This window comes from Phyllopteryx taeniolatus, chromosome 1 (assembly GCF_024500385.1).
Source record: "Phyllopteryx taeniolatus isolate TA_2022b chromosome 1, UOR_Ptae_1.2, whole genome shotgun sequence".
Classification (NCBI taxonomy): Eukaryota; Metazoa; Chordata; class Actinopteri; order Syngnathiformes; family Syngnathidae; genus Phyllopteryx; species Phyllopteryx taeniolatus.
Window position 1 is genome coordinate 22,397,935 of NC_084502.1, and position 12,062 is coordinate 22,409,996.

General features: G+C 41.6%; 1 protein-coding gene and 1 long non-coding RNA gene across 2 annotated transcripts in view; one reads left to right on the forward strand and one right to left on the reverse strand.

Annotated features, from left to right (window-relative positions):
• Positions 1–1,326: 1,326 nt before the first annotated feature.
• Positions 1,327–6,486, reverse strand: LOC133481920 (keratin, type I cytoskeletal 18-like). The gene is made up of 7 exons (XM_061781287.1): positions 6,008–6,486; positions 4,053–4,135; positions 3,547–3,703; positions 2,609–2,773; positions 2,400–2,525; positions 1,969–2,189; positions 1,327–1,879 (listed from the first exon to the last, which is right to left on the reverse strand). Exons 1-7 carry the CDS (start codon positions 6,407–6,409, stop codon positions 1,765–1,767), a joined length of 1,269 nt encoding a protein of 422 aa, XP_061637271.1. The 5' UTR covers positions 6,410–6,486; the 3' UTR covers positions 1,327–1,764.
• A 953-nt stretch (positions 6,487–7,439) lies between these two features.
• LOC133465506 (uncharacterized) overlaps positions 7,440–12,062 on the forward strand; it is a 33,073-nt gene continuing 28,450 nt past the window's right edge. The window contains exons 1-2 of the long non-coding RNA XR_009784734.1: positions 7,440–7,781; positions 10,223–10,346. This is a non-coding gene — a long non-coding RNA (uncharacterized LOC133465506). The remainder of the gene's footprint in view (positions 7,782–10,222; positions 10,347–12,062) is intronic.

Sequence of the window (12,062 nt, forward strand, 5' to 3'; positions counted from 1 at the left end):
GTCCCGTCCACCGGGCTGCTCTCGGGTGGACCCCTGGGCCTGATCCCGCCCCTCGATTGATTGGGTGGGGTCCTCAGCCGCCGCGGTGCGGCCACAGCAATTACAGGACACTTCTGTCAGTCTTTGTGCATGTAAAACGGTATCAATTCACTTGCATGTATCCGCAGACACACACCCCTAGGACTCTTTCACTGGGTGTGGGGTCACGCACTTACTGTGACAAATAACTCATGGATATGCAAATTGCTTGTGTATTCCCTCACTTATACTCTCGTCCTGTAGACTTTTATAATTCACATAATTAATACCACCACACTTCAATTATACAGTCGGATTCACGACCCTTGTCCTGCATGCTTCTTCTCTTGTCCTTGCCCTGTTCTATCTTGTCCTGTCCTTCCCTCACAGGGTCTAGCACTACAACCCCATGCAACACTCATATTTAATGTTTCATTGTTGTAGATAATGTAATGATTTACTTCTCTCATTCTGTTTACAATTAGTGCTTTGTCTTTTGTCTTTGTTTCTCTCTCCCGTCTAGAAACTTTGTTCTGTTCGACTAATCAAGTCTGATTCTCAATTAACCTCAATTATAATACCACAGCGGAAGTTTAAAAACTCCACTGTGACACCGTAAAACTGTTCCGGCATAAAAGGGATACAGATTTTCCAGTCTGCTTCATCTAATTTGGCCGAACAGGACAAAAAAAAAAAAAAAGTTCCAAAGGGACGGGCACGGGCACCGGACCACCGCCCTCCACGCCCAGTGTATGGTACATTAAAATTGGAGAAACTGGGTGGGGGTGAGGCGAGACGGTCAGAGGGCAATACTGACCCACAACAGTCAATCCCACCCATGCCAAACAGCACCCCAAGTATGTGCGAAGGTATGTAGTGCATTAAAAATCCGTATGAGAAAGGCATGGCGGGCCAGAGAGCCCCTGGAGTGCCGGGACACCTGGCTGAGCGTCCTCCCTAGCCCGACCCTGCCCTCCCCCCACAGACGTGTGTATGATGCATTAAAACTGAAGGACCAGCAGTTTTCTAACACTGCGAAGCGTTAAAGCTTACCTTCAACAAAGTTTTCCGAACAAACATGAATATATAGACTGGGTATCTGGCATGATTGAAAACATTTTTGCTGATTCGTGAAAGCCACAATCTCTGTGTCTTCCTTGACAAATGTTCTGTCTTCTCTCCTAATTCTTTATTGGTCCCGCTAAGCGGGGAAATTAAATTGTTTAATAGAGTCCCAGCCCTAGTATTCAGTTATATTAATCTGCGGTATAGAGTTGGGGGGGGAAACAAACAAAAAACAGATCCACAAACCCTGGAATGAAATTTATTGATATGTCAACAGACAGACAGAGTTAACTGGACAGATAGAAAACCCAGGGATGTTAGAAATGTGATGACTTGTAATAAAATGGCCATTGTATTACTTTCTTTTAAAACATCCCTCATCTCACCTCATAATGTGAGCAGACATCTGCAGGCCAGCATACAAACATAAATAGCAGAACGTCTATGATGAAATAAATAATAGATGATATTGTTTTCTTCTGGTCCAGTTTTCAATTCAGTCAGCTTGTGGGGGGAGAGTTGTACTAAAGAAGTTAATCACTGCAGTGGTATTAGAGTTTAAGCGTTAGTTACTGTTTAACTAAGAAACCATGAGCCAATTGGAACAAAAGATCCGTTTTGGCCAAATTGAGTTTATTGTTATTATTGTTGCCGCAAATGTTTTATGGCTGCCTCTCTTGTTCAGAGGTTCTTGGTCTCTGTGCTGGAGGACACAACCTTGCCATCCACCAGGGTCTGTGTCACTGTCATGACCTTGGTCTTCACTGATTTCTGCTCTTCCAGAGCATCCTGAAGCCTGAAAAGAGAGAAAAAAAAACAGGAAAATATAAAATATAAGGTCCTACTGACGAATTCCCATTTTTCTGGACGAAGCAATCTACACACTTGAAGTCTCCTCCATCCAGTAGCCGTCTGTAAGTAGCAATTTCGGCCTCCAGCTTCATCTTCATGTTGAGCAGGGTTTCATAGTCCTGGGTTTGCAACTGGATGTTGTTACGAAGCTGTGTGAGTTCAGCCTCCAGGCTCAGGAGGATGCTGTTGAGGGATTCAATCTCCATGTTGTAGCGAATCTCTGTGTCCCTCAGCGTGCCTTCCAGGGATGCTTTCTGCAAAAGTGGTAGGGATACGAAGCAAAGGGGTTAACACGTGAAAACAGTAAAGCCAGCTGGCGGATGACAGCACCATAGCGACGGGTCAGCCGTGTGTAAAGCTTATGCCAACAAAGTCCATGTGTGGGTGCTGAGTTGTGCATTTCAGGGAGCTGAGATAAGCGTTGTGTTTAGATCAGTGAAGTGTGTCGGGTAAGTGCTTCTCACCAAGCTCCTTTGGGACTCCAACTCGATCTCCAAGGTTTGAAGCTGTCTACGTAGGTCATTCAACTCTGTCTGGGAACTCTTCAGGGCCTCTGTGTTCACACTGACCTGGGTCTGCACTTCTGTCATCTGAAATCAAGATTTGTGCATAAGCTAGCTCAACCAAATGCAGTGGGCTCGGCCGACTTGTAATTTATTTTCAGATAATTTACCTGAGATTCATGCCATGATTTCAGGTCATCTTGGTTCTTCTGTGCCATCTTCTCATACTTAGCCCTTATCTCTGCCATTATCTGTGCGAGGTCCTGTCCTTTAGGAGCGTCAACATCTACGTGGACTCCTGACTGGGCGATCTGGCTACGAAGCAGTAGTACTTCCTGAAAGAAGCAGAAATACAGTTGCTGTAAATACATGATGTAACACATCCAGAACATGATATCGTTCAAACATAATCTCATGCCTTGTTGAGGTAAATAAGTAAGGGGTTTAGTAAAAGTATCTCAGGCTTCTGAATTTATTGTCTTTGATCTTTTGTCAGTGGAAAAATATTACCGGTATTGCTTTATCAAAATAAAGCCCACATATCATGTTAGCTACCATCCATCCATCCATTTTCTGTACCGCTTATCCTCACTAGGGTCGCGGGCGTGCTGGAGCCTATCCAAACTGACTCTGGATGAGAGGCGGTGTACACCCTGAACTGGTCGCCAGCCAACCACAGGGCACAGATAAACAAACAACCATTTGCACTCACATTCACACCTACGGGCAATTTAGAGTTGCTAATTAACCTACCTTGCATGTTTTTGGGATGTGGGAGGAAACCGGAGTCCCCGGCGAAAACCCACGCAGGTATGGGGAGAACATGCAAACGTATGTCCACGACTATTCTAAAGGCAATATTCATTTCCGCTTTGGCTTGCAAAAGATCTCTCTTTCCCCAAAATATATTTGGAAAACACATTTCAAGGTTATGTCTAACTGTGTCAAAATGTCTACTACTCCAATGTCATTTTAGACAATCAGAAATCAGAAGAAATGTATTGCCAGAAGAACGAAATTAGCAAAATGGGTAGTCCAATGTTTCTAAAAATATCCGTTTTATATGGAGAGATCTGTGGCAAAAATGGATGTTTGTAGTTGTACTCACGTTGTCATGGTTCTTCTTGAGGTGAATGAGCTCCTCCTTCAGGGTTTCGATCTCGCTCTCAAGGTTCATACGGCTCATATTAGTGTCATCAATCACCTTCCTCAGACCAACAATATCGGCCTCCACGGATTGGCGGATAGCCAGCTCTGACTCGAATCTGATCATAACATATTGGTTATACAGTATGAGAAAGATTCCGATGAAATGGGTCAAATTCAGAGACTGGACCTACTTTGCTTATCTGAAAACATTTCACCTGACATTAATTGGTAATAATTTAACATTAAACTAATTTTGTATTATGGTAACATACAATAACCATCTGCCTCTAATATTGTTTAATTTAGGACTCAAATGCAATGATGATGTAAAAGTGACAATTTATCATTACATAACAACAATGATCATGACAGGGATGTATTCATCCTTGGGGCCATTGAGCAAACAGGTTCTGCTACAACTGTTTGCCTTCAGGTTCTCTGTTGCAGCAAACAAACGCGCCTTACTTCACTCTGAAGTCATCGGCTGCCAGGCGAGCATTGTCAATGCTGAGGATCAGGCGGGCATTGTCCATGGTGGCATCAAACACCTGCAACAGGTTTACAAAAGACGAACGCTATTGAAATTGAAAACCGATGATAGGGTGAAACAATAAGCTATCTGTTGACATTCATGCTGGAAGGCTTTCAAAGACAAAAAGGATGGGGACTGCCTTTAAGTAATATATATTTTGGTTCATACATATTAGCTTAATGGGAGCATAAAAACAATAAGAAAACGCTATTAGCAATTTAGCTCTTCTTAAATGCAATACATTTATCCAATAGCCAACCGCTCTTGACCAACATCATTTGTACATTAACATTTTGGATATTGAATTGAATGAATTTAGTTGTTTTGCTTTACTACTCCCACAGGCTAATCCTAAATCTTTATGCTAAGATAAACATGTGAGTAAAATACCGTAGGCATTATTCATCTTCATAGTGTGTTATTTAAATATAATACACTATGAAGATTTTTTTTTTAGCATCGCATATCCTTGTGTTCAAAGTCATTTTAGGGTTTTAACAAAATGCACAACTTCTAAAGTTCTGTTGGGTAAAAAGTAAAACTATTGTTTTGTTTAGTCCCAATGTGAAAGTGAGAGCGACGTTTGACTTACTGACTGTATGTGTACATTTGAACAGAAACATGGTTGGTACTGTTTACTTTTGAAAAGACTAAAGTAGATAAATGCGGAGGACATCCAGGTGAAAAAGTCCAAGAGCCAATGAGAGACTGCCACGAAGTCAACTGCTGTCAGGCCTGCTTACAAACAGGATACATAAGCCAACAGGATGGGGGCACGTGATTTGCATAGGGAAGGTGGGAGTCGAGGTCAGGGTGTGTGTTCGTGTGTTTATGCTCGTGCCTGGGTGTTTGCAATGGGCCGTTGACTTAAGCGGCGTGGTTGTTGCAGACGTTAGAGTCTGTTTTTTCTCAGATGAGAGTGGAACAAAGCATTTAAATAATTTTTGCATTCCACCAACAGAAAAATGGAGAATCTTCTCTTATTTTGACAAATGCAATCCTCTGAATAGTAGATTAAATACGACCATCTAATAATAATTCTCATCTGCCCTCTCGTGACAGGGTTTCAGTATGTTAAGTGATAGCCTTTGAATTGAATAAATGTAACACTTCTATGACCCTGACCCAATGCTATTTGTGTTGCTCCCTACAGTATACTGTATATACTATACATAAGAGCCCATTGTTTTCCATCCCATTTCCATTTGCCGCAGTGAGGCTTTTTCTAGATGGATTAATAATTAAAAAGAAATAGCTGGAATGTTGGAAAGCAAAGGTATGAAATTGGGATTTATAATCCAGTTCTTTTGCTGGGTATATATTCTTATGTTTATGTTCTTAATAAGTAGAAGCTTTTTTCATAATCGTGCAATGTCTTGATTTCCGTTTTAAAATTTGGTGCTGAAAGTATTTTTTATCAGAGTGTAACAAACAACTCTGAAAGCACTAAATCACTTGATACACAATTTTACTCAATGCAATGAATTAAAAGAAATAATTTAAAATCATGTAGCTGATGCTTTTGGTCCTTGGGACTTTTTGTTCTGTTTGTCTTTGTTTTCCGGCCTCTTTGACCCTTCATGATCTTTCGCCATACTGCTTCCGGTCCAGCCCCCAGTTCCTGGCCCACAGAGGAACAGGAGGTTGGGGGGGCTTTGCCACGGACCCATAGGAGGCCAGTCTACTCTGTCTGCTAGGTATTCACTGCTGATGATTAACATTGACACCTGATGGTTTTCTCGCAAAATAACACTCACTACTCTTCTCAGTTAATGTCTGGCTCTGGGTTTCATTCATGCATTTCGCCTATGATCTCACCACAACATCCAGCCTGCCACATGGCTTTAGCATAAGTGACATAAAGTACATTACCCAAATCCGTCCTCACCTTCCTTCTCAGGTCATCCAGGATGGCCTGGTACTTGCTGTAGTCTCTGAAGTCAGGTCCGCTCTTGGCCATGGCCTCCTTGATCTTAATCTCCAGCTTCTGGTTGGCCTGCTCCAGGTTCCTGACCGTGTCGAGGTAGTTGGCCAAGCGGTCGTTGAGGTTCTGCATGGCGAACTTCTCGTTGCCCGTGATGTTGCTCCCGCTGCCGCTCACCTGGATGCTGCTGGAGAAGCCCCCTGCTACTTGGCCCATTCCCGCTCCCAGTCCACTGCGCACGCTGGATGAGATGCTGACACGGTTCCCCCCGGCCCCACCGTGGATGGTGGGGGCCCTGTACACAGAGCCTTTGCCACCGGACGAGGTGTGTACCGAGTATGTAGTTTGCTTGGAGGTTTGCATCATTGCTGGAGAGACTTAGAGACAGAGGCACAGGCTGGGCTGTCTGAACTGGGAACTCACAGACACAAGGCAGAAAGAGAGGGGAAGCCGCTAAACTATATAAACCTTTTGGGCCCTCAGGTCCGCCCATCAGACCACTCCCCCTCGTCCCTCAGTTACCTCCTCCTTTTCCACCGGCCTAAACCGCACCACTGCTTCTAGCATTCCTTTGTTCCTTACAGTTTCTCCTAAATTGGTAAATCCAGAGCACAACCCTTGGTTTTGAGTACTTAATATCTTTATATTCATCTATAGTGTACATACAATTGAACAGAGAGCTCTACACTACAAATGCAGTCTTACAGTGCTGAAATATATACAGTATAATAAGTGACAAAACAGCCTTAGTTAGCCCTTGTCTTTTGAAACTTTTAGACTTTTTTTTTTTTACACACATGATATCAAATAACATTTTAAACTACAGTTATATAAGGCACACGCAAGTAAAATTGCAAAGGTCATAAGGTCAAGCGAATAAAGTTTTAATATTCCACTAGTATAATTTCATTTCACAACTTTATTGTCAAAAGGTTTCCTTTTTTTTTCCGAAAAAAAACATTTTTTTTTCTTGTAGTATATAAATTTGAATTTTTTTCCCCCATAATAACTCTTTATGTTGTTGTTTTTCCTTACCAAATGCAGTGAGACATGACATTCTTTACTGTTACAGGATTGAGAAACAGCTCTTAATTACTCAAGCTGTTTCTCGATCCCATTTAGTCAGCCGGGTGACATAATGTAAGTTCATGTCCCACCCGCCAAGAGGGAGACTTGTCACATGTTATGGTTATGTCAGGAAATAAAGACATGCGTCACATCAAACTCCTGATCATTGAGAAATTTTGTAAAAATGATCAAGATCTCATACAATAGTTTGTTGGATTTTAATGGTTTGCAAGTCAGAGAAATGCTAGTTTACTAAATACGTGAGACTTTGTAATATATTCATACACAAAAGGTCAAAAAACAATAACCAATTCTCCACTTTGCAAATGTGGCGAAATATAATGTTTTTTTGAAATATTTTTTCACGGCAGTACTGAACAGTTAATACAAATTAAATATACTGTAGTAATAATGTTAATTATAATCATCATCATCATCCTCATCATCATAGCTCTGATTTGTATAGTGCCTTTCATGGGACCCAAGGACGCTTAGAATAACTCATGGGGGGTAATTAAAATGTTGAGTATGTTAGGTATTGTGCAGACTGTCAACTTGACTTTGCTACTCTACAAGGACGTTGAAAGCTTGTTGTTGACTAGTCACAAATCACTTGTTTTTGGCTTGAGGAGGAAGCGGAGCTGCTTGGAGAAACAGATGAGTGTGCTTTGTGAGTCTATCACCTTATTTGATTTAAATTGTCTTCTATTTCTGAATGTGCAGCTTTGGTAAGTGAGGGAGCACCAGAGAAGAAAAGAGTCAGGCTTCAGCAGGAATTGTCTTTTTTTCGGCGTGCAGTATCAAATTGGAATGAGAGCAGGGAATTATTCCACTCCACACTAAGAACTCAGTGATTATTTGCAAACACCGCAAATTCCCACCACGCAAAACCGGCTGCTGTGGTGGGCCGAGAACAGGACAGATTTTCCAGTTTGGACAAATTGTGCAAACATTACCTGACTGTCCGAGCGGTAAGCACAACGAGCTAGAGCATTTTTTTCTCTGCCTGGAAATGCCATCATGCGACTGCCCATGCCGATTCTCTTGTCCATGTTGTCATGTTTCCTACATGTATATTCTGCGTATATTCGCTGTACCGGTATGTACTGTCTATTGTCGATGACTATAGATTATCGGTATTGCAAAGCATTACCTCCTCCTGTGTGTTTTTTTTATGATTATAGTACTATACTGAAAAAAATACACATTAGTGTTGACGTATAAAAATGTGTGTCGTGCAACCCCTTGGTATGTTAAGCAAGCCATTTTAGCCTAGGGAGAAGCTAGCCTGGGCCAGTAGCTAATAGTTGGCCAAATTGAAAGGAAACAGGAGCCTGATGGAAGCTTGCACTAGGGATCCGATTGGCAGGCAAGGCTCCTTGTGAATTTGACACCAGATAGATGGGAGGTAAACATTTCAACTCTTTTGTTGATTTTTAATGAAATAAATCCTCCATCATGACTATAAATACATTTGCCCAAAATGAGAGTGCTCAAGAAACAAACAACATCTTGGGGTGGATGCACTCTTAATATTTTTGATTTGATTAAGAACTCTGGCTCTTTTGGCGTGTTTGAAGATGTGATCTAACATTGCAAACAAACTCTTGCACTACGTAGTGTGTAGTGTTAGTGTGAGCGCTACGCGAAACAAAGAACTGGAGTAGTGTTAAAATGACAGCAAAAATCCATCCCTTTTCTAAACCGCCTGAGCTCATCCTAGCTGACGTTGTTACTACTTAAACTGGTTGCCAGCCAATCGGAGGGCACATGAAAAAAACAAAAAACAAAAAAAAACATTTGCACGCTCATTGATATTGCTGTCTAAAGCAAAAATGCATCGGGAAATCACAAAATGATAACTGGTGACATCAGTACAAGGGAACCGCTGCCATAAAAAGTGCCACAGTCTAAAACAACAAGCATAGATTTCAAGTCACTTTTGTCCTGTAATACAACACAGCCACTGTGCAGTGTTGCAAATGTATCTATATACTTTTTACTGTCAGTGTAAAATCATGGATGAAATATGTGATTCAAAAGCGGACTGGATTGGTCCATACGAGTATAAATTTACAAGTGATGAACACAGCTCTATAATTACTTTGAAATCAACAGTCACAAAGGTTTTCCAAAGTAATTGCCTTGGACCTTTTTGCAATCTTTTCTACAAAGTGTGGCAAATACATTTTCAGGGGGGCATTGATTTTTTTGTGGTACACATTGTTGTCTTTAATTTCGCTAGCGTGGGTTTGCTTCCCAGTCAGTGGATATACAGTGTATGTAGTGATAAATGTGAGGATTCCATTAAGAAGGGTAGTTGGTGTAAAAATACTGTATATCATAAGAGAAACATAACTCCTAGTGGTTGTGGTTGACTGGCAACCAGTCCAGGGTGTACTCTGTCTCCTGTGGTCAGATAGGATAGGCTCCAGCTCACCTGCAACCCTAATGAGGGTAAGTGCTATAGAAAATGGACGGAAGGATGGGAAGAAGACGAAAGAAAATAAAGTCTCGTAAGAACAGGCACGTTAAAAGCAGACGTTATAGAACTCTGTGAATCTAAAAGTAATACACAGTATGACTCTTTAAATTCATCAAGCAAGTTATGAGGTACTTGGACCACTTTTGCGCACGATGTTCCCTCCGAGCAGGATGTAGGTCGTAATTGTCCCCCTCCCATTAAGGATATGGTGAAACAAAGAAACAATTGCAGAGTCTCCTTCGTAGGCACATCAGAACAATGACTTCTGAGCTTGGATACAAAAACATTCCAGACGTCCCTCCTGCAGGTTTTTAACACAAGCACATTCCATTCATAAGAACACTAAGGCTAAAAGATATGATTCCCCCCCCCCCACCTTTGAATGATACATATACTGCAAACGTAAGAACTGACAACATGCTTGTCATTACAGTAAGATGGAAAGTTTAGACATGTACTGAAAAAACAACAACATTGAGCAGTTCCATCATCTTGGGAAGCTGCAGTCAGTGAGTCAGCACGAACTTATTTTGTCACTTGATTGCTGCCAAATTGTCTTCCGTCCGGTCAGCCGGAGGCATGTTGATGAGTCTCACCCTTACTGTATGTTTCTTGCTTTTTTTCAGGACGGTCCACTTGGGAGGGTATTGAACGATGCAGAAAATACATGAAAACAACCCTTCCAGTGCACTAAAAAGTCAAACGAAAGGGATTCACTTCAAATGAGACATACGCACCAGCCAAAGCTTGGTAAGTTTGTATGCATCAGTACAGCACAGCAGACACGTTTGTTCAAAGATAATAATCAAGGTGGAGTCAAAAGACAATTCGCTGTATGTTTTTTTAATATATATATACATATATATATATATATATATATATATATATATATATATATATATATATATATAGTTTTTGCTTTGTTTTCCATATTTCTCCAAAGTATTATGTGAATCGTTACATAGTCTTTGGATCTATCTAACAAACTTTGATGAAAACATAAAATTTTAGACAGCTGTTCTTCATACTAAGTTAGACTAACTGATGCCAATCCATAATGCAATTCTTTTTTCTATCCAGGTTCTTTATAAAAGTAAAGTTTTGAGACACTGCACAAATATTGAATAGAAGACCTGATTCTGTACTTTGTCACATGTAAGTTCTCTCAGGCTGCAATGCTAGCAAGGACTGAAAGTGCCTCAAAGGTTCTGGCCCAATGACAAGAATTTAGTCCGTTATTAGCCAGATAGTCATCTCCACACTATGAATGGTTTCCAGCTACTCACTAATCCCTTCACATAAGGAGTCGAAACAATTTAGTTCCTGTCTACCAATTAGGGATAGAATTGGGCAAAGCTTAAAACAGAATCAAAAGCTTAAAAGGAACAAATGCCATTTTTTTGGCATGTGTGAACATTTGTTGAACCATTGTAGATGAGTTCAGAATGAGGCTTAACTGAAATTGTGTATTAATATCCATCCATCCATCCATCCATTTTCTGAGCCGCTTCTCCTCACTAGGGTCACGGGCGTGCTGGAGCCTATCCCAGCTGTCATCGGGCAGGAGGCGGGGTACACCCTGAACTGGTTGCCAGCCAATCGCAGAGCACATACAAACAAACAACCATTCACACTCACAGTCATGCCTACGGGCAATTTAGAGTCTCCAATTAATGCATGTTTTTGGGATGTGGGAGGAAGCCGGAGTACGCAGGCACGGGGGAGAACATGCAAACTCCACACAGGCGGGGCCGGGGATTGAACCCGGGTCCTCAGAACTGTGAGGCTGACGCTCTAACCAGTCATCCGCCGTGTATTAATACATTAGATTCATTATGTATCACAATATTATGTTAATTATGTCAAGTGGGCTTGACCACGCGTCACTGATGGTGTAGTGGTACACTCGCCTGACTTTGGTGCAGGCAGCGTGGGTTCAGTTCCCACTCAGTGACGTTGTGAATGTGAGTGCGAATGGTTGTCCGTGTCTATATGTGCCCTGCGACTGACTGGCGACCAGTTCAGGGTGTAGTCCGCCTTTCGCCCGAAGTCAGCTGGGACAGGCTCCAGTGTCCTGCGACCCTAACCAGGATAAGCGGTGTTGAAAATGGATGGAATGGATGGGCTTGACCACATTATTGCACAACCACTTGAACACTTTTTCATCATGCCATAGAAAGAGATTGTGCTGTATCACCTAAGCATAGGGTAATTAAACACATTGACAGGAAAAAAACCCACTAACAATTCAGTCATGAGGGAAGGGAAAGTCTTTTGGTAGATTGATCGTCAATGGGGGAGTTATAACAGCTGAAAATTTGCCAAAAAACAGAGACCATTATGCATGACGTCATGGGAGACAACATATCTAGTTAGACCTCAGTTCAGTGAGCACCGAAGGACTTTGTGTGGCTTTGATTCAGAACAAAGGAGTAGCCTTATTTCAAAGTCGTAAGAGAAGAAGAA

Bases quoted from the DNA above. Each gene is read 5' to 3' on its own strand.
- LOC133481920 (XM_061781287.1), bottom strand. From the start codon at position 6,409: ATGATGCAAACCTCCAAGCAAACTACATACTCGGTACACACCTCGTCC. The intron at 2,190-2,399 runs GTGAGAAGCACT...CCACTTTTGCAG, and splicing joins TGGAGTCCCAAAGGAGCTTG to AAAGCATCCCTGGAAGGCAC. The intron at 1,880-1,968 runs GTGTGTAGATTG...CTCTCTTTTCAG, and splicing joins CTGGATGGAGGAGACTTCAA to GCTTCAGGATGCTCTGGAAG.